The 20,071-nt window shown below is 44.8% G+C and overlaps 6 protein-coding genes and 1 non-coding gene across 7 annotated transcripts; 3 read left to right on the forward strand and 4 right to left on the reverse strand.

The window, feature by feature from the left end:
• Positions 1-621: 621 nt before the first annotated feature.
• Positions 622-2,062, reverse strand: JR316_0010244 (uncharacterized protein; the record flags this gene model as incomplete). The annotated part of the gene is made up of 7 exons (XM_047895916.1): positions 622-774; positions 825-1,174; positions 1,231-1,309; positions 1,361-1,590; positions 1,647-1,688; positions 1,756-1,911; positions 1,999-2,062. 7 exons carry the CDS (start codon positions 2,060-2,062, stop codon positions 622-624), a joined length of 1,074 nt encoding a protein of 357 aa, XP_047745635.1.
• Positions 2,063-2,354: 292 nt separating this feature from the next.
• JR316_0010245 (uncharacterized protein) lies at positions 2,355-3,912 on the reverse strand (the record flags this gene model as incomplete). Its single annotated transcript, XM_047895917.1, has 7 exons — positions 2,355-2,759; positions 2,817-2,902; positions 2,958-3,123; positions 3,176-3,315; positions 3,368-3,557; positions 3,625-3,701; positions 3,759-3,912. The coding sequence occupies 7 exons, from the start codon at positions 3,910-3,912 to the stop codon at positions 2,355-2,357; spliced, it is 1,218 nt and encodes a 405-aa protein (XP_047745636.1).
• A 2,798-nt stretch (positions 3,913-6,710) lies between these two features.
• On the forward strand, positions 6,711-10,169 carry JR316_0010246 (uncharacterized protein; the record flags this gene model as incomplete). The annotated part of the gene is made up of 13 exons (XM_047895918.1): positions 6,711-6,779; positions 6,834-7,103; positions 7,168-7,925; positions 7,980-8,055; positions 8,108-8,296; positions 8,355-8,423; positions 8,474-8,536; positions 8,591-8,743; positions 8,812-8,835; positions 8,889-8,991; positions 9,050-9,181; positions 9,238-9,996; positions 10,042-10,169. The coding sequence occupies 13 exons, from the start codon at positions 6,711-6,713 to the stop codon at positions 10,167-10,169; spliced, it is 2,793 nt and encodes a 930-aa protein (XP_047745637.1).
• A 138-nt stretch (positions 10,170-10,307) lies between these two features.
• JR316_0010247 (Glycolipid 2-alpha-mannosyltransferase 1) lies at positions 10,308-12,255 on the reverse strand (the record flags this gene model as incomplete). The annotated part of the gene is made up of 11 exons (XM_047895919.1): positions 10,308-10,372; positions 10,439-10,544; positions 10,602-10,664; positions 10,724-10,824; positions 10,881-10,973; positions 11,045-11,107; positions 11,168-11,245; positions 11,576-11,715; positions 11,789-11,912; positions 11,964-12,159; positions 12,211-12,255. 11 exons carry the CDS (start codon positions 12,253-12,255, stop codon positions 10,308-10,310), a joined length of 1,074 nt encoding a protein of 357 aa, XP_047745638.1.
• Positions 12,256-12,890: 635 nt separating this feature from the next.
• JR316_0010248 lies at positions 12,891-12,979 on the reverse strand. The gene has a single exon. It is a non-coding gene; the product is annotated as a tRNA-Asp (tRNA).
• Positions 12,980-14,211: 1,232 nt separating this feature from the next.
• Positions 14,212-15,168, forward strand: JR316_0010249 (uncharacterized protein; the record flags this gene model as incomplete). The annotated part of the gene is made up of 1 exon (XM_047895920.1): positions 14,212-15,168. One exon carries the CDS (start codon positions 14,212-14,214, stop codon positions 15,166-15,168), a length of 957 nt encoding a protein of 318 aa, XP_047745639.1.
• Positions 15,169-18,056: 2,888 nt separating this feature from the next.
• On the forward strand, positions 18,057-19,037 carry JR316_0010250 (uncharacterized protein; the record flags this gene model as incomplete). Its single annotated transcript, XM_047895921.1, has 1 exon — positions 18,057-19,037. One exon carries the CDS (start codon positions 18,057-18,059, stop codon positions 19,035-19,037), a length of 981 nt encoding a protein of 326 aa, XP_047745640.1.
• Positions 19,038-20,071: the final 1,034 nt, after the last annotated feature.

A 20,071-nucleotide genomic window follows, 5' to 3' on the forward strand; every position in this document is an offset into this window, starting at 1 on the left:
GGCCCAGGAGAAAGAAACGAGGACGATAACACGCCGCCGACACACGATGCGCCGCGTGTTGATCTGACGTCGTAGTGGCTATACTTCCCATCACACAGTGCCGGCACATCATATTCTGTAAAATAAAAAGGAGTTTACAGTCTTACACTCAAATTGATACCCGGTATGTTAAAATTAAGAAGGTCTGCAGGTTCTGGACTTATAAAAACTAAAAAGCGACCTTCAAGTTGCGCTCATACAAAAACGTGCAGGACGAGTGGTATCCCTAACAGCTTTTTGCGACTGCCAAACTCTTCTGGATAACCCAAGAACAACCTCACCACGCTGTAAAGGATGAGGTTTATGGCACAGTCATCAATGATCTCATTGAGCGTAATATCTAATTCCTAAATTTTTTGTAGTAAAATTCCGACTAATTGGCGTCGTTGAGGTGGGGCGTCACGGTTGTATTAAATTCTTTACAGTTCAATTGGCGCAAGACTCGGAGGAGGGCGCTGTGAGCCATCCTTACACCGGACTACTTTTACTGAGGGAGCAATCTCCGACGACAATCAAAGTGACCTTGCGGTTTAAGGCTTCAAGGTTGATCAGCTTCCAGGGAACGCGAACATATATACTTGCTCAGACATTAGACAATCTCGATTTATTCTCCGAGATAAGCTCTCCTTTGGGTGTTTGGAACTTCAATGTCGTAATCTTGCGCGATTTCGACCAAATGATCGATGTGTCTGCAGCCAGGCAGACTCGAGCAACCATAATCGTAGGTGCAATACCCTGGAGTAGATGCCTCAGTTTATTTTTCTCATGGTTGATAGGTCACTGACCGCAATTGGGGTGAGAATTGCCGACGAGTAGTCCTGCAGGGCGGTTAACTGGGGCCTTGAGCCGTCATTTGGAATGACAACGGATATGGCTTGTAGGATAATGGCCAGAGAGTACACTGCCACGGATTGTATCATGATCTCAAGAATATTCTTGAACCGTCCAGTCGAGTCTGGTGCACCTTCCTTGGCTACAGCCTTGACTCTGGATCCGATGAGGATTGTGGCTGTCAGACTCGTCGCTGCGGAAAGAAAATATCCCGAGGACTGCAGGTTATTTGGGAGCATCGAATCTGACGGTCGCGAATGTGCACTCATAACGAAAAGGGTGATTAACGCGGCGACGAAAATTCCTACGAAAAATTCATCTGAGGAAAGCACGCAAAAACCTTGAGAATATGTAACCGACCAAGCTCCCCAATATACAGCATGAACGGTAACAAGATAGTACGATATGATCTGTTCCATACGTGAAAGCATCTCCATATCTAGGGGTAGATTACACCAATAGTTTATCTTCAGAGAACTGCACAGCTTACCTTGAGCCCGTCAGATATTAGGAGCATACCAAATACAAACATGTTCTTGACGGAGAGGATCCAGCGTGGAACAGTGTACAGAGAAGCAAACACAGTTTGCCTCGTATCCCCATTCTTCAAAAAGTACCACTGCAAAAGAGCCCAATTGAACCCCAGGCCCACAACGGCGAAGACATACAGCATGGTAATGGCGCTCATGACCACTCTTCCCCGGGATATTTTACTAGTCACTACCAGGAGATTAACAATCGTCCATAGTCCTCTCGTGAACACACAGTGGACTCACCACAAACGTAAAGCGTCCCGAAATAAACGATCGTATACATGCCTATGACACAATGTGCATTAGAGAACAAGATTATATGCAGGTTTTGGGAAGAAAACCTTTAACCTACCCAGCATGAAAATGGCCAAAACCAAAGAGTTCAATCGCGATGCAACCTCCGCATATTGGATGGACTCCATGTCTGACGGTTTTGGCACCTGTGCCAGTGTTGACATCGATGCGTGGTGGACTGCGGGAGCACCATCAAATCCAAGCGTGGTGGCATCTTATATCAAGTCCAAGTCATTCCGGGGACTCAGAACATGTGAACTTTACTATAGAGACAAACACTCGATGTCAATCTTTAATCTACCGAGCTCACTGATAAGATGACGACGGCCCGCAAATTCTTTGATCACAAGCTCGTCGCTGTCCATTAGATCGCAGTAATCCCCCACATTCTATTGGTCGATACTTTGGAGTCAAATGGATCAGTGCCGTTTACGTTGATGCAGATCATTGATTGACAACGTTACCAGTTTGTTTAACTCAAGGGGTCGGCGCTGATGTCACATTGTAGATGTGTAATATTAATAACACAACGAGATTCTGTTCACAAAGCACAGTAGATGTGTATCCAAAAAGCCGACAGATTGATTGGTGAAAATGTAAACAATACTATCAGGATTCAGGTACGATCCCATTATTACTATCACTTCCACTCCAGGCCTACAGAGTTAACGTCTGCGCGGACTTGAGCACGGCAGCCTCAGGAATGAGGATAGCCCACTCTCCGTTGAGATCAGGAACAGTGAGCGTCCACTCTTTCTCTTCCTCCTCAAACTCGAACTCAGCCTTGAGGACGGCGAGGTCAGTGATGAACTGGTTGGTGGCGGTATCAAGCTTCCCGATAACACCTTGCTTGACATCAGCGGCGGCGAGTACGGCATCGGAATAGAAATAGTCGATTTTGACGAGGTCGTTAGCTGCGGTCTTGCTGGCAGTCGAGACTTGGTAGGTGACGGGGTCAACGAAAAGGAATCCCTTGGGAGGAGCAACAGGGGTCTTGTTGGTCTTCACCGTGATAGCGTTAGCAAGAGTAGCATTGATTTCAACCTCGAAGGCACCAGCCGCCTACATCAAAAGTTCTGAGTTAATAAACTTGAACGCATTTCGATTCTCTGGACTTACGTTGGCGGGGTAGATAATGTCGGTCTTTCTGTTACCAGCAGGAGTAGCGATAGCAGCGTCAAAGGCTCCTGTAATTTCGTCTTCATCTGGTAATGGGGATATATCAACGGCCCGTGGAAATAGACAGTGGATGCTACTCACCCTTCTTACCCTCAGCAGCCGCTGTGGTTGAAGCTGCAGGCGCAGCAGCGGAAGTGGAAGAGGCAGAGGCGGAAACAGAGGAAGAGGCGGATGCTGCCGTCGAGGAGGCTGCGGGATTCGCAACCGCTGCCGTTGGAATAAAGATGCCCCACTCGCCATTGCCGTTCTGCAATGGTTTGAAATAAGCTCAGATATTCGATAGGGGCAGTCTAGCGTACCTTGACTGTCAAAGTGACCTCGTTTTCATCGGCCTCAAACTCTTGCTCGCCGAGCTTGTCATTGATAACGAAGGTGTTGTTCTTCTTCTTGAGCTTCCCAATCTTGGCCTGTGAAATGTCGACTCCCGCAAGGGCAGGGACTAATGCCAGGTTAGTTTCCAATGTGACGACAGTAAAGGAGTTGCAACGTACGGGCCGGGTCGAAGATGATGTCAATCTTTTGCAAAGTGGCATTACGTGCTTTGCGGCCAAGAGACACCTTGTACGACGAAGGGTCCAAGAAAGCAAATCCGGCAGGCGCCTTGCCAGGGGTCTTGTTCTCAGTTACTGTCACGGTGTTGGCGGTAGCATCCTGGAACTCAAATTCGAAGGAGCCAACAGCCTGACGAGCCAAACAAAGAGGAGTTTTAGAATGAGGGCAGTGAAGTAAAATACGATGAAATACTCACGCCTTTGGGGAAAATGACATCGGTCTTGATATTACCACCGCCCAGAGACACAGCCGTGTTAAAGGCGCCATTCAGTTCTGAAATTCGAAGTTATTCTGATGTTCCAGGGGCAGTACAAACGATAATTAACATACCAACTTCGTCTCCTTCCGCATTGGCTGGTGTTACTGTTGCAGCAGCAGAGGCAGCGCTGGAAGCCTTTGCAGCTTTGTTGGTTCTGGCATTTAGGGGCAAGGCAATGATTCCAGAAAACTGGGAAACCAGAACGATAACGGGAAGGAGAAGCATCTTTAAGAAAAGCAAGAGAAATTTGAAGGTGAAAGAATACGGAAATGTGTAAAATGGGACAGACGGTCTAGCCGCAGAGAATGAAAAAAGGGAAAAAGGAAAGGGATGACACAGTCAAGAGGGGAGAAAGGGAATGACCTCTTTCTACGAGAATCCGTCTCTTTATGTACTCGACGCTCCGAAGCCAAGCATGATCAATTCCTTTGCCAAGTGGGAGGACGTAACCTAGAAAACGCGCTTGGTTCTATGTTGTTGTGCAATGAAATGCGAAGACGTGGCGAGATGCGACGGTTATTCCAACTATCAGGCCTGGATGCTAGAAAATGTAATTTTGGATGAAGAACATCCAATATATCGAAGACATCATCTCGCCCAGCCTCACAAGGATAGCTATCTCCCTGACCGTTGGATATGCTGCTGGAACAGTGGAATCGTAGACGAAACAAGGGGTCCCACTTTTCCGGCTCTCGAGGCCAAGCATGTATACTTGGCGTAGGGTGCTGTTCTACTATTTTGTATTTCGCCAGCTATAAGTTCAATTTTTGCTGTGTCAGCTTAAGGTAGGACTCTGTATACCATTCAAGAACTTACAGACAGGAATCATTGCACCCAGGAAGTCACCTCAAACAAACCAGGCCGTCTTTCTAACAAAATAGTGCCCAGCGCTTCAAACGCGACATCAAAGCTGGGTATGTAGCCATTGATTCGGGGCCATATCCGAAAATCTGGTAACCGTCTGGGCAAATGTTCTTGTCAGAGCTTAGTAGACCTTTTGGAATAAAATAGGAAGATTTCGCATCGAAGCACGAGCCTGCTGTGTGGACGACAGGGTAAGTGTGAACCAGATGTATGGAACATTTCTTGGCCCTTGAACTTAAAGCGAGTACAGAAGAGTTTCTACCAGCGGTATTGCTTTACACAACGGGTAAACGTGAATGGTGAGGCTTTAACTTGAAAAACTGGATGAGATGTGTGCGCAAAGGAAATTCAGTTGCTGATGAACTCACAGATGGCCTGCCTTGTGATTTGTGCGTCATCTATTACCGTGTTAGACAATGATATAGTCAAGGATCTTTGTACAAGGGTTAAACGTGAATACGCATCCAATGAGCATCTCAACCTGGGTCCTCAACGTCCGATTCACGGTCAAAGTTGGGTCAAACCAGGATTCATTTTTATGACTCGCGCGGTACTACACATTTTACAAACCCCTATACCTGGTACCCGGTAAATAAATCGTAATAGAAAGGTGAAAACACTCATCCGTGTGTCTCTTTTCTTTTCTAGTGACTCCCGAGCGATGTACTTTGATCACAAAAAAGTATCCAGTTTGGCTGATGCAAAGGGGCCAATGCCAGCCCTTTGCTGAAACGGGTTCTGTTTACGTAACCCATGGTTGGTCTACGACTACTGGCTGCTGTTTCCCTTGTCTCAGCTCTAATATCTCCCTGCGACTATTGATAAAAATTCTACCTGTTCACGCGGCTTCAACGTTTTCTTGGGGATCTAAATGAAAGGGGGATATGGATGAAAGATAATGGCAGTTGGGTTGAAATACTGACTCAAGCTTCGCATCGGTGCGCCTTTGAGAATCTCTGATTCGATGCTTGCTAATGGCTTTGCTAGTTTATTGTATGTCATAGCTCAATAGTAGTTGTCAATGCTAATCTACTACATTAAATTTGTTGCCTATATACCATAAGGCCCAATCTCAACAGATTCTAGAGTTCAGATTAGCCTCAGATTGGTCATGGACGGTAGCGTCGCCACGTTTCATACGCCACTTTCAATACGATAAAGTTCTCTCGCCTCGCCGTCATGTTTTTCTGGTTCACGCATAAATACCCAAAGTGAAATCGCTGAAGGTGCCTTGGGCATTCGTTGCAAGTCTCGATAGTCTCGATAGCGCCATCTAATGATATTTCCTGGATTTGGATCTCGCCCCCAAAAAAGATAGGCAATGACGAAGTTTAGCCAGTAACCCATCATGTATGCCCATGAGGGTCCGTTGCAATCATTTTTCCTCCCGTAGCTTCCCGTTCTAACAGGTAACGTCAATGGATTTTCTGTCCTTGAGGAAGTTTTCGCTTGGCTTACGATCAAGGCCCTTGGCCAGCTTGGCTAACCAACCCAATTGATGAGGTTTGATCTGGTTTGATGCGTTCCAGTTCTGTGGATAGCTCAATTATAACCCCTTTTCGTCCTTGCAAAATTGTTGCCAGGTTATCTTTACCGTCGTTGATTGGTCAAGTAAAAAGCAGCAGCCAATCAGGTTTACATGCATGGGTCTTCTGTCGCCCTGTCTATATTAACAGATATTAGTGCTGTATGCTTGCAATGTGTCGACTCCAAATTACGATCCCGACCAACTCCACGCGTGCAACTTGTCGTCGGGGAACAAAGCTGAACCAGTTCATGCACATCCCTGACGCTAGTACCCCAAATTCACCAGACTGCTTCCGCTTTTCTCGTTGGTATTTGTTTTTTGTTTCCATCGCAGATCTGATAGTAACTAGGAATTTGTCTTCAGACACCCACCAATTATGGTCGCGGATTTTGGTCGCGTGAGTGACTTAAATGGCGTCCTACTCAATTCGCGGAGTTGAATAAGGCAACTCAGTTAGCCCTTCTCTTTTCTCCCTTTTCATCCTTTCATTTCTTTGCTGGCCCGGGTTGAGTCTCTGGAGCTACTTCACTCATTAGATTTTCGCTTTTTTCTTTCTTCCTAGTAGCCTCTTCTCTACCCAATTTAAATTTACTCTAGGCCGGTCCTCCGTTTCCAGAACACCGCCAAACATATGATATCCCGAGAAGAAACGCGGCAGTACCTGAAGTACACTCTTTCGGTGGCGAGGATCAAGCTTTTGGTGCGTAGCCATTTTGCTCGATGTCATTCTAGACAATCCTAATTTTTCACGCAGTATGAGAAGATCACATTAACTCGATATACCTCACTGTACTTCCTCAGCACGCTTCTCGCCTGCATCGTCCTCAGTGCTTTACAAGTCGTCAGTCTAGTTCATGATTCCGAAGGAGTTGTTAATGTTTCATCCGTCCTCGATGATTATAATCGTGATGTTGGTATTGCGGTGTTGAAAGGGGATACAGTGCAGTTGTGTTCTGGTCTTCCTCATCAAAGCGGCACTGTTTGTAACGACATAATCAACTTCAAAGATACACACGACGATTTGGTGAGCATTTTTCAATCCCAAAGATCAACCAATTTTTTAACCTTAATGACTTGATATTATTTAGAACGTTCGTAATGACCTTTTCGAGTCCGATTCAGATGATTCCGACGACTTTGACGACTCTGATTCTGATTCTGAATTCTCTTCGGATGATTCTGACGACGAGTTCGAAGCTACGCCAACTACTACCAGCTCTGCTGTTACAAGCTCCGCACAGACTACCAGTAGTTTTGAGGTTACCATCTCTACGGAGACTCTCAGTAGCTCTGTCGTGACCATTGACAGCTCTACGACCTTTGTAGAAGTTATAACCACGTCACCCCCTATCCCGGACCCTTCCACCGAGGTCAGAACTTCAACAAGCGAAATTTTGACCACCAGCGTTCCGCCGGTACTCGAGACGCCTTCCAGTAGCAGTTCGGTTGTCGTTCCAGTCGTCACCCCTACCCTCACTGTTGTGACAACTTCAAGTTCCAGTTCCTTAACTTCTTTATCGTCTATAGTCTTTCCCCCGGCTTCATCGACGACCTCGTTCATATTTTCTTCCAGTCAAATATCAACTTCGCCGTCAACATCGATTGTTCCTACTTCGTCGATCGTAGAGACATCCGTTGTCGTTGAAGGTACTACAACGTTCCCTGATGCCCCCAACATTCCTGTTGTCACCTCTGCGTCTGTCACCTCTTCCTCGCAGCAGCCGTTCCCTTCTGTTGTTACGCCATCCGTCCCTGCTGGGACTGCCTCGCCTGTTGGGTCGCATAACAACTCCCCTGAGTTTTTAGAGGAGGATTGCATCATTTCCTTGACATGGTTAAAAGAGGTGTAAGTTATTTTCGCCTTTTTACCGACACTTATCATCCTAACGTCCCTTCTTAGTATTCGCGATACTCAGCGTGAGGATATCGTCATATTCGTGTTCCAATTTTGGCTTTTTGGACTATCAGTCGTTACTGTATGCACATTACACTCATTTTCTCGGTTTTATCGACTAACGTTTCCGCTAGGTTTTGAACGAGTCCATTCCTCATCTTGGAGCAGGTTGCTTCGGGCATATTTTAGGGACAGCATGGGCCGGTTATCGCGTTTATTCGACTCATGGACTTATGGATCGTTATCGAAACCACATGGTTCCTGAAGCATGCAGTGGTCGCGACATCATGGGCGATTGGTGGGAAAATAGGATTGAAGATGGAGTACGTACTGCATCATGATTCAACGGGATGCCGGCGTACTCAGAATCTCTTGGATTAGATCGCTCTTTTGGCTCTGCAAGCTGTTTCACTGGTAATTGTGTTACTCCTCTCGTTGAAACTCTTCAATGTTCGTGTACCTGTACACTGTTTGGGATGCTAGCTAATTTAAAGTTGTAGGTTTATGCGAGGCAAACATTTAAGCGCGCTGGCGCCTCTTCAGATGTTCTTTTTGTTTACAAGGTACCTATTTTGTTCTGCTTTTTACGTTTTTAAACTAAAGCTCCTTATTGATAGCTTGTGCTGGTTTTCTCTGTCTGCTTACAGCTATCAGGCTTCATTTCAGTGGCATCGGCTGCTATATGGATCGATAAAGTCAGCCATGCTCCTTTGGCTGGATTAGCAAAACACGCGAAGTTATACCTTTCAGCCTTCATTGTTACGTCGCTGGTAGGTCTTGACTTCTCTCATTAAAATATTAAGCCAATTGACCAATGTTTTCCTCGTCGATGGCTTAGATTCAGATTCCCTGGGTTATTCTTGTGAGTCATGGATCTCAGCTTATTGCATAATTCAAACTAAATGCCACGTTAAGGGATGGGTCTGCGTTCGACGCGAAAGTCGAGCGAAATTCTCGATGTTCTGTTTATTATCAGCAATATTACTGGGAGTCTCTATTGCAATGTTCTGTAGCCACCGTGGGTCTTACCTATCATTTAATCGATAAAGAACTGCTAATTCGTATAATTCTTTTAGTGTACCGTTTCTTGGTTTCAAGCTGGCCATTCTTCGCCTCGATGACCATCACTGCGTTTATTCTTGTTGTTGGGACTACGGTTCTGGGAGTCTTCTGTAGACTTAAGTTTGGAGGAGGTCTTGCTGAGCATCGTGAGTTGTGTATTTGTCCAACTTTTTTAACATCGTTAATCATTGTGTTCATCTAGTCAGAGACACTGAGAATCGTCCTGACCAGAGGTTCGACCCGGTTTATTTCACAGCCAAAGATAAATTCCACGATCTCGAAAAATTCGGGCCTCCTTATCAGACAACAGAGCTACCCACTGTTCCTCTACCGCTCGACGATCAGCAATATGGAAAATTCCCCGTCCCATTGTACGCTTCGAGCCCAGACGCGACAACGAAATTTTCGAATACCGTCAGTCGTCCCCCAGTACCGACCCTCAATGTGCCTTCTGTCGATGTACCCATCGTCCCTGTCACAAGGATGTCAGTATTCTCAAAGGTCCTCAGGGAGTTTTCAATGCGTCCTCCCAGTCCCAGCGTGAAGAGCATGATGCCAGAACCCTTGACGCCCACCATCCCCCAGGCTCCTTCCGTGCCCCCTCATGCTTCTGTCTCACAACCGGTTCCTTTAACTCCCGGGGACATTGTCGGTTCAAGCTCAGAGGCACAAACGAAGGAAATCGCCACTCCCGGATTGCTCGCTTTGGCATCACCAATGGACACCGCATCGGCCTATTCGTTCGTGACTCCCCGTCAGACTATGGTTAATCAGGAGTTGCCGATTGGCGTTCGAAAGGGAGGCATCCCTTGCGAGTCGGCAAACAATCGACAGTCCTCAGGTAGCGCGTATTCTGCCACCAGCAGCACGCGTAAATACGGACTCCCTTCGAACCCCAGACAGTCCACCAGCAGTTCGTTCTCTTTCACAAACAGCAGCCTCCGCCGCGAACCCAAACCGCGTGAGTCTGTGGCCAGTAAATTCTCTTTTACAACTCGCAGTGTAGGGTTCCCCGAAGATCCCAGGTCGTCAGTGGCCAGCGATACACGCTCCGTCGGGAGCCGCCTTGTTGGTCTCCCCAGTAACCCACGCTCTCGTATGGTGTCCTCCACCCAATCGCACAGCGGAGTTTGAGTCTATCCTCCGTCGTAACCTATCATTCTCATGGCATATTCCTTCCGTCGTTAGTATGCACTGTATGCTTTACATAGTCACTCGTTTGTATTGCTGTTAAAATGACCATAGATTGGCACATAGCTCTTTGTACAATATTTAAGAATATGTTACATTAGGGAACAGCTTCTCGTATCTGGTATAGCATGAGTATGGCTGGTAGTCTGATAGATGATCACATCAATAGGGTTTGATTCTATACAGCGTTAGAAATGCGGCAATATACATACCGAAATTATCTGCGCTGTCGCATGCGCATTTCCCTTTTTTATGAGACTCTCCTCCGGGACAGTGCTCAAATGGCTCGTGTCGGTATCCGATGTCGTCAAAGAAATGCTATCAACAATATAAATGAGTTCGAAGCTGAACAATTAAGCAGAACAATGATCATACCAATTGTGATTTATTAAGGAAAAGAGATGCTGCCATGCTGTGAACCGGTGCATCACCCCATCGCTGTGAAAATAAAAGAAGTTAATATGAAGTTCGAGTGGTGTGTGACTTTCTTGCCATACCTCGTAGTAAAATCCACCCTTTCGATCCAAAAATTCAAAGAATTTTGTGTATGCTTCACTCCTCCAAAGATCGAGATTAGCGATTTCAAAGTTACTCCAAACTGACGAGCAAAAACACAGTTCAGCGACGGGCTTTCCACGGATAATGTTAACATACAATGGCAGAGATTGTATGATGTCCCTCCGTTATCTGAGAGAAAGTCCATAGCATTATCCGGGGCAACGTATTCGGGATTGTTCGTCGTGAATTCTAGATCCATTGACAGTGACTGTCTTTCAATAAGGAAGGAATACGAATGCGTTGGACTAGCCGCGGTATACCTTTGACTGCATCCCACAGAGTCGGTATGGTGGCTTGGAACTCGTATAGTGCGACATTGAAGCCTGATTTTTAGGGCATTGCGTATGGGTATATGGAGGATGGGTGACAAATATATTACATACCATATAGTTTATCTTGGTCCTCCATGAGTAAGAAAGGATCGTAGTCGAGATCGCAAAAGAATTTGACATCCGGTCTATCTTAAAGTATGAATTTCTTTACGTCTGACTGAAAGCAAAATTGACGATTAACACGTACTCCACCCTCCAGTAATATTGTAAAGGTTGGACTAGTTCATGCTGATAGAAGAACTTGAAAACGAGTATTAGGATGTTACCCACATATATCTGAACGGACAAGGATGGAAGGAAGACATACACCTGAGTTGAAGCGGCACATATTCCGATATCTACCAAAGATTCGTTACACAGGACCTTCAGGCATGGGGTGTATTTAACGCTTACGAAACACTTCCTAAACATAAAGTAGCAGTCGATGTAAGGTGGACAAATCAAACGTGGCAGACATACCTCCGTAAATGATGTTACTCTGGACCATTCTGCCTCGAGAAGCCGCTGCCCTCGCCTCGTCTATGTACTCCGGTTGTACCCAGTGTTCCTTTGGGATGATGCCAAATTTTACTTCCGCATCGGTGAGCTCCGTAACCCGCCTGTATAAGTTCATTGAGTGTTTGGGTCGAATCTCGATAGAAAAGACGGTAGCAGCCGAGGATTCTTACTCACGTAATGAAGGCTTCTTCAAACGGTTGTTCGTTCAAAAAAATGTAGGGATATTGAAACTTTTTGTTGAAGCGATCCTCCATCTGTTTCACGCTAGTCACCACCCCATTCAAGTCACTGTTTCGTGCTATCTCCCATTGAGGATCTAGTCAGCTTGTTATATCACTCAAGCACTCACCTAGCATCAGAATCGCTGCATTGGCCTTTCGAGTAGGGGATGTGTTTTCATTCTTGGGTAGGTAGTATTCGTCGGGAATAGGAACTCTGTACGGTGGGACTGCATTTCTGGATAGTGAGTTGGAGCCTATAAGGGCAAGCAGAGTTGAGTTTCCGTTGCTGTCACCTGTAGCAATGAAGATGAGGTAGATGCCAAACTGTATTGGATAAGGTTGAATAAGACAGGTGCATAAAAAACTGTTTCGTACAATCAGAGACAGGACAATCAAGGAATGATATCGCCTTGAGGACATCATAAGCGTCTAGCCTATGATATCTGAGCCACTTTCAAGTGGATACTAGATATCAGGTTAGAGGAATGAAATAAGGTGCTTTGGAAGAAAAAACGCGTGTCTTCTGTGTACAGAAGAGAGTTGGGATACCCATGACGTTGCGCAGTTTGACTTTTCGTATCAGCCGCTTTTTGTCAAACAAATTTGGTTTCAGGCCGCTCTGCCACTTACAGTGTCGGTCATTACAAGCCGATCAATTACAACATCAATGGAGTTGGTTTGATCTTACGTTGTTCTATGTATAGTTACTCCCTGGCGTCTAAAATAACATTCCCAGTGCCTGAGAAGAATATCGGTTCCACATAAGAGGCACAATGCCTATTGACAATTCGTAGCTACAGCAAACGAACGAGATTTACATTAGTCACCACAGGACATGATGAATCCGCTACCACGTCGCTTGCGGCTTGCCTAAAAGGCCATTGCTACGAACCGGTAACAATCAATCAAACAGCGCCCAGTCATGACGGAATTTGCCAAAGTTCATATACGTAGCAAATGAGTCACGGAAACATACAAAAAAAGTTTCTAATGGAGTCACCATAACTAATGCATGCCATGTCGTGTTCAATTCAAGGTAAAGAAGAAAAAGTTACCTCTCTGTCTGGGAGTCGAACCCAGCTTTCGCGCGATCATTGCAGAAATGAATGACAGGCGCGTGTACTAACCGATATACTAACAGAGACATGTTTTTCATGGGTCACATATTGTACATCATGTAAGCATTGAGTTGGCCTCGGGTTTATCGGATGGCAGGCGGGAAGCACCCAAACGTCTACGCTAGGTGAATAGATTGTCACTCAGAAATAGCAACAAATGATGTGTCTCACTATCTCTCATAGCTTCAAGCGCTATATATGCCAGTAACTACCAGCTTCACGGCGTTCAATAGCTTCAATTGGCTTCCCGTTCGTTTCTGAAGTCAGTGACAACTTAATTCAGTCAAATACAGTCAAAGAATACATTGGTCGAAAAACAAATACTTCCCAGCCTAGAAGCTCCCGTTGTATTCTGTTTCTTCAATTGTCTTCCTTCGCCTTTCACCCGTCAAAGGTCTTCACAAGAAGTAGCCGGGCCGAGATAGATAGAGTATATCGTATCGAAATAATTCACATGACCGACCACTGGAGGAGATTGATACCAGTGCTGAATGCGCAGTGTTAAATGGAAAATAAATTCATCTATATCACTTGTTGTGTCTATAAAAATATGTATATAAAATTGAGCCGTTACATTGACCATAAGTCAAATTGAAACGAACTGGCAAAATGACATTCATTCCCATTATTTCTTCCGTTTTCATACTGATGGGACTGTTTGCGCGTCAAGCCATCAAGCCATTGGATAAATTGCAACATGCTAGACCTCGAAGAAGAAAATGGCACCTTGCCTACTCTTGTCTCTCATTTTATCAATTTAAGAGAGGATACGATTGAAGTCCCCAGTGTGTGGCCACGATCAAAATTGAAATCGGAGTTATTTCACATCTTTAGCGCCGAAAGCTTGACAGTTTAATCAATACATCATGAAATACAAGCTCCACAAATTTGTATGATGCCCTCCGTGATAGTAATCATCGTCTATACATCTGGAGAGAAACTTACTCTATCTGATTGTCATTTTGAAACCACAATACAGCACTTCTCATTAATATGGTGACACGACCATATGCATAAGCGGTCATTCCACCAATGCATTGAGCAATTAGAATTGGATGTTTATCAACAGCATGACCGCCAAAATTTTCTCAATCTTAATGCGGGTCCGACAGCCTAGTCATGGTCCAACTTGTGAACTTGCGAATCTTGATACTTTCCGAGCTCAGTGGAATTTAATTTGTATAAAAGGCATAGAAGTAATGTCCAAGCTCCAGGTTATCATTGAGTCATTTTCCACCTTACCAACTGATACCACAAGATGATCAGCCCAACCTGGATTGCACTCCTCACTTTCGCATCCGTCGTATCTACTTATGCCACACCACCTACAATTCGCCGAGCAATACCCATTAATGTCCGCAGGGATAATTCATTTGGCAATGGGAACCCTATTGTCACCAAGAGCTCGGGATCCAGCCAACCCCAATCTGGTGGTGTCCATAGCAATACTGCTAGCGACGAAGAGCCATTTGAATGTAGTGTAACCGTCACCGAAGCAGACGCCGAAATTTCCTGGAGGTCGACCTTCCCAAACCAAATGCAGTCACTCGCATGGACGGGTACCGGGAACATTGAGTGCAGCAGCCCCATGCTCGAAATGTCCATGTCCATCTTTGCCATCGATCCTTCGGGAACACAGCACGTTATAGGCAGCGGATCCTGTGCCGGGTGTGCTGATCTCCCGGTTTTGACGACCGATTACATATGCCAACAGGCGGAACAGGGAGGTGAATGTGCGGGGGAGTGGAGCGTAGCCTACGAGGCCACTGTTGAGGCGCCTCCTGACTCCGAATTTCTGAGCGGCAGTGGATCATGCGTCGCGGAAGGTGTCCTGCTTTCCTGTGAACAAACCGCTGTGATTGGTACAGCTCGTCCGTATGAAAACGCCAACTTACCTCCCGGCTACGTCGACAATGTCGAATTGGATCCGATAGCCATCGAAGATATACGAGACTTCCATTTCAAAGGCGGTGCACGTCAAGACAACTCAAAAGGCTTATTTTTTGATACAATCACCGACAGCGATTTAGAAGCCATTTTTGAGAGAGGCCTGTTGGATACGTCTGAATGGACGAAAAGTAACACCGGAAACTGGAAGAGGACCTTCCCTTACTCTGGCGTGGGTGTAACGTCTGGAGGGGGTGCTGCAAACTTTATAGATATTTTCATCACTCCAATAGGCGGTACTGTAGCATCCATGTATCCGTCTTCTTGAAGCGTTTAAAAAGATAGACGGGCTTCTTAGTAGTGACTATCGTTCATTCCTACCGCCTGATTTTACTTCTTCAGGCTTGTTTTCCAATAAATGAAGGTTATATTGCCGTACGGGGTTACGCATTCACCTTTTTAATTAACAAAATTGAATAGCAATACGGTATTTGACAGGTATTTGATGCGAACAAGCCTGTTTATAGGATCAATAATTGTTTGAGATTAGCAAAAGAATTCGTTATTGGAACATCGTTGTCGGTAGCTGGAATCGAACCAACGGCTCCTCGGGTCGAGGAACGATGATCCAATTTCCAACATTGATGGCCATGGCGCCAGCGAAACATATAGACTGATGGATCATCATTTATATAAGAAACTGGGCTATGGCGCCGGTGTTGTTGTCGTTGATCAAGAAACATATTGTTTCTTAATTGGTTCTTTTACCTTGCCGGTTTGAGTGCCACTGCTGTATTCGGACAGACCAGCAGCGTTCAAACTCCCAATGCATTGTCGATTGGGCTCAAAAATGTGTTAGGACATCGGCAAAAGTGACCAGACCCCCAAATGCCTTTTGTGCCTTTTTAAGCAGGTCAATGTTTTGCGTGACATGTTAAGTCACACAAAAACATTTCACTGAAATTTGGAGGTGCACAAAACATTTGGAGAGCATTTGAATGCTCCACAAACATTTATACACCTCAAAGTTCAGTACAAAATATTCCATGTATTTACATCTATCTCTTAATGATTTGTTTGCCATAAAACTTGCAGAGAACAATTGATTAAAAATAAAAACAAAGAATAAAACATTGAGTTTAACTTTTTGCTGACACAGATGATTAAAGGGCTTCAAATATGTTCAAAATGATTTAGGTACGAGAAATTTTACTGACCACACGTAATACCTATGACACTGGCAGGTTGTTTCCAATATGACACCATTGTCATAAGAATTACATGTACGTGGGAAATTTAACTTCAAGAAATATAAATTAGAGAGGCCCGTCTCCGATGACAAATTAAATCGGAGACTGAACATCCGTTTTGAGCATAAGAATCTGAGACACGCCCAAGTCGCTTTCTTTCTACCCTCTCATGTCCACCACTCTGACGACAGCGCTCTCTGGTTTCAATCAATACTGCTATGCCTCTTTCTCTGCATTTCAAAACTGTTGATAGAGCTGAAAAGGTGAAAGACATGCTCTCATTTTCATCACACAACCCTAACTGACTGTTTTATACCTTTTCATGGCATGTTCTTTCTCTGCCTTGATTATTCCTTTCTCTCAAGTGTATCATATAGCCAGATACACATTCTGGTCACCTTATTGGTACGTATATGCGCGTATATTTTAGATCTGCTTGACCGTGACTCATCACAAAGTAGATCTCGTTGGACTGTTGACACATCAATTCGATCACGTGACTTCGTAACGCCGCCCAGGTTGTAACTTGAATCCATTTTCTCTTCGTCATTTCTATGTAGCCTTTGTTGTTCTGGATCTTTTCCAATAATATTTTTCATTGAACTACTACATTCTACTGTGTGAATACCTAAAGTGGCTAATAGAAGTAGAAATATACAAATATATCATTGTGTCAACATTGGGTGAACTCTAAATGTTTTTGGGGCTCTCAAAGGCAACTTGAATGTTATCCAAATGTTTTTGGGTCTCCCAAATTTTACCGAAATGATTTGATTAAATTTAAATCTAGCTAAAACATTGGTTTTTGTAAATAATTTATAGCCTTTCAAAATTCCGAGTCTCTCGTTAGTCAATCTAAAAGGCCATTTGGGCCTTGGGGCATTTGGACGCCTCCAAATGCCTTGCCAAGGCATTTGGGGACTTGGTCACTTTTGCCGATGGAACACCGGAAGTATAGAAATCCTGGTCAAACATAGACAAATCCAGTACTGTTGCTTTCTTAAAAATAAAACACCGCCTAGAAAATACGACTGTGGGACTAAGATGTTAACTCAATTAACTCGACGACGTGTTGGGAGCACCGGAAGCACAGATATTTGCATGACCAAAGTATTATCTTTACGTTGAGTTTCCATTTCTCTTTTATATCAAAGATCTGAGCTAGAAAAATTGAAAAAGATAAAACTTGGATTCTGTCATGCAGATACCATGCAGACAACATGCCCACTGACCGATCATCAACTCATCGAACGTGTCGTTGACAGTGCTTCCTTCCTAGTGAAGCGAGATTCAAATTGCTTTGGTCGTGTTTGACGCAGGTATCTGTGCTTCCGGTGCTCCCAACACGTTGTCAAATTAATTGAGTTAACATCTTAGTCCCACGGTCGTAGGCTTCTCTAAGTGTTGTTTTATTTTTGAGAATGCAACGTTGTTGGATTTGTCTTTGTTTGACCAGATTTTCTGTGCTTCCGGTGTTCCAAACGCATCGTTGAGCCCAATTAACAACGCGTTAGGAGTACCGGTAGGACAAAGATCCTCGTCCAACACAGACAAATCCAACACGGTTGCATTCTCAAAAATAATCCAACACCTACAAGACTGACTGTGGGACAGATATTGCTGATTCAATTAACTCGACGATGGCGTTGGGAGCACCGGGAACACAGAAATTCTCGTCAAACGTGAGCAAAGCCCAAATATCAGTCAAAGTTGAAGCTTCTTAAGTATTCAATTTTACCTCGAATATATGTTCCCAAAAGGTGTATAAAAGCAAGACAACCACTCAGAACTCTTTCATCAGTTTCTGTGATTCAGCTGTTGCGTAGCTCTGTAGGTTTCTCTCAGTGCTTAAAACCATACCTGTTTCTAATTCACATGCAGAAACTCAAGTGCCGGGATCTACTTTGTATCCAAGTTTTTTTAATCTGCAATCACCTTGTGAGTAATTTATCTCTTAACAGTCTGCATGATATTCACTAAAATCGGATCTGCTTCACGAAGGACAATTGCCGTTACAATGCCAGACCTGTTTATTCCTCCTCCAGGATTTTATTTTCGACTTGTTGGGTACCAGAGCACGCGTGCCCTCCACTCTAGGACTACACAAGAACCCGAAGTATGGCACTGGTACTCTTCGCCCGAGTTCAAAGACCAGTTGTTCGAGCTTCTCTATGGTACTGACCATCATGCTGGCCTATACGCTATAAGAGGCAAGGTGACTGGCAAAGTACTCTTTTCGAGGGTCAAGCAAGAACCACGTATTGGACATACCGATGGCAATGGTCGCTACTACGATAACTACTACTCATTTGAGGCCGGAACTGGCAAGTTATCGTCCTCCTTCCGCATGGTTTGCCCCAGTACCTCCACTGTCTGGGTCTCGCGAACAACCGCGGACCCACAAGTGTGCAATGAGCCCAGTGATGGCGACATACATGATTACCAGTATTTCTCTTTCGTATTCGAGGATACGGACATTGAACGCGTCGAATATCACGTTGACCAAGGCAAGATATTGAATTCGACACCCATCATGATCGCCACACAGTGGTTAGCAAGGGGCAAGGATGTCACCATCAGCGCAAGCACCCAGGAGACCTCTACATTCCAGTTTGCGCAAGGGTTCCCCATCCCGTTGGGGGCTGCAATAGTTGCGGCAACACCTGTAGTCGAGGATGGGAAGATTTCCTTGGACACTTCGAGTACATCTAACTTTACCTGGTGTTCTACGACGACGACGTCCAAGGCTTACACGGTCGATATCCCCATGGATACCCATCTAGACTCCGATTCTCAAGCTTTCATGTCTGTTACACAATCTCATCTGGATATCCCCATCACCGTTTACAGCAAATCCAAAGAGACCGGTGTTGTGGTTAAAACAGAAGGAAAATACTATGGCGTGACGACCTGGGACCTCCGCTGTGCCATCTCTGTGGCTGCCTAATCGAATCACCGGGAGGTATGACCACGAATTTCCACAATTATCGATATACTTACATTCAAGTAGAAGATCGAGCGCTGTCTACAATAGTGCCACAAATCATCCCATTGCCCTTTAACGCGCCTTGTTTTTTGAACTTGAAAGTTTGATTAAATACGTTCTAAAAATCAGTTTTGTATCGTTGCTTACTATCCCACATGAATTTCCAAAAATTTAAATTGTGTTCCGCCATAAGCAGCTCCAATCGGGGAATTTGATAGGTGAATAACTGGGCTGGTGACGATTGCTAAAGCGTATCTAAGCATATTTTCGACTTTACAAATCAAGAAAGCCTTTAAAACATAGCGCATCACCACGACTCTGTGAACTCGTTGAGGGTGATAATCGCAAAATATATGTCAAAAAAGTCCTGAATATTTCGTGTTTGATGCCTTTGTAAAGTGGTATATCCTGTTGAGTCTTAACGCCCAATTCGTCACGCCGACATGGTAGTTTCCTTCTGTTTCTGCTGTAAGCGGTGATATGGATATCCATCTCAGACTGGATAATACTGCAAGTATATGGCTGTCCATTTGCATATTCAATACCAGTCAAAAATAACTTTCTCCGTACGTACATACAAGTGTCGTAATGTCCACAATGCCTCTTGTTCATTCTGATGATGGTAGCTTACCATTGGTCATACTCTGAATGATGCCGACCATACAATCGCTCATAGTAACCCGATGCCGCTTGTTAACTCAGATTGATGGCAATGATGGGGGTGATGGGAAGTCGGTTTGGACATTCACTTGTTCTACCCATTTCCTATTTGTTTATCGCCATTTTTTTTTAACTTCATGCAGAAAGTTTCATCTGCGCCTCCGCAAGCTGTAGCGTAGGAAGCTCTCCTCTTTTATGTCGACTCATCGTGTCCATCTTCTCAAGCGCTAAGCAATTCATTTTATCTAGATCATTTTCCCACAATTGTTTCGGCATCGAGATCCCGGGGTCGGCGCTTTCCGAAGACAGCCCATGTATATATCGCCGTCCCGGCA

The sequence above is a fragment of the Psilocybe cubensis genome, chromosome 9 (assembly GCF_017499595.1).
Source record: "Psilocybe cubensis strain MGC-MH-2018 chromosome 9, whole genome shotgun sequence".
Classification (NCBI taxonomy): Eukaryota; Fungi; Basidiomycota; class Agaricomycetes; order Agaricales; family Agrocybaceae; genus Psilocybe; species Psilocybe cubensis.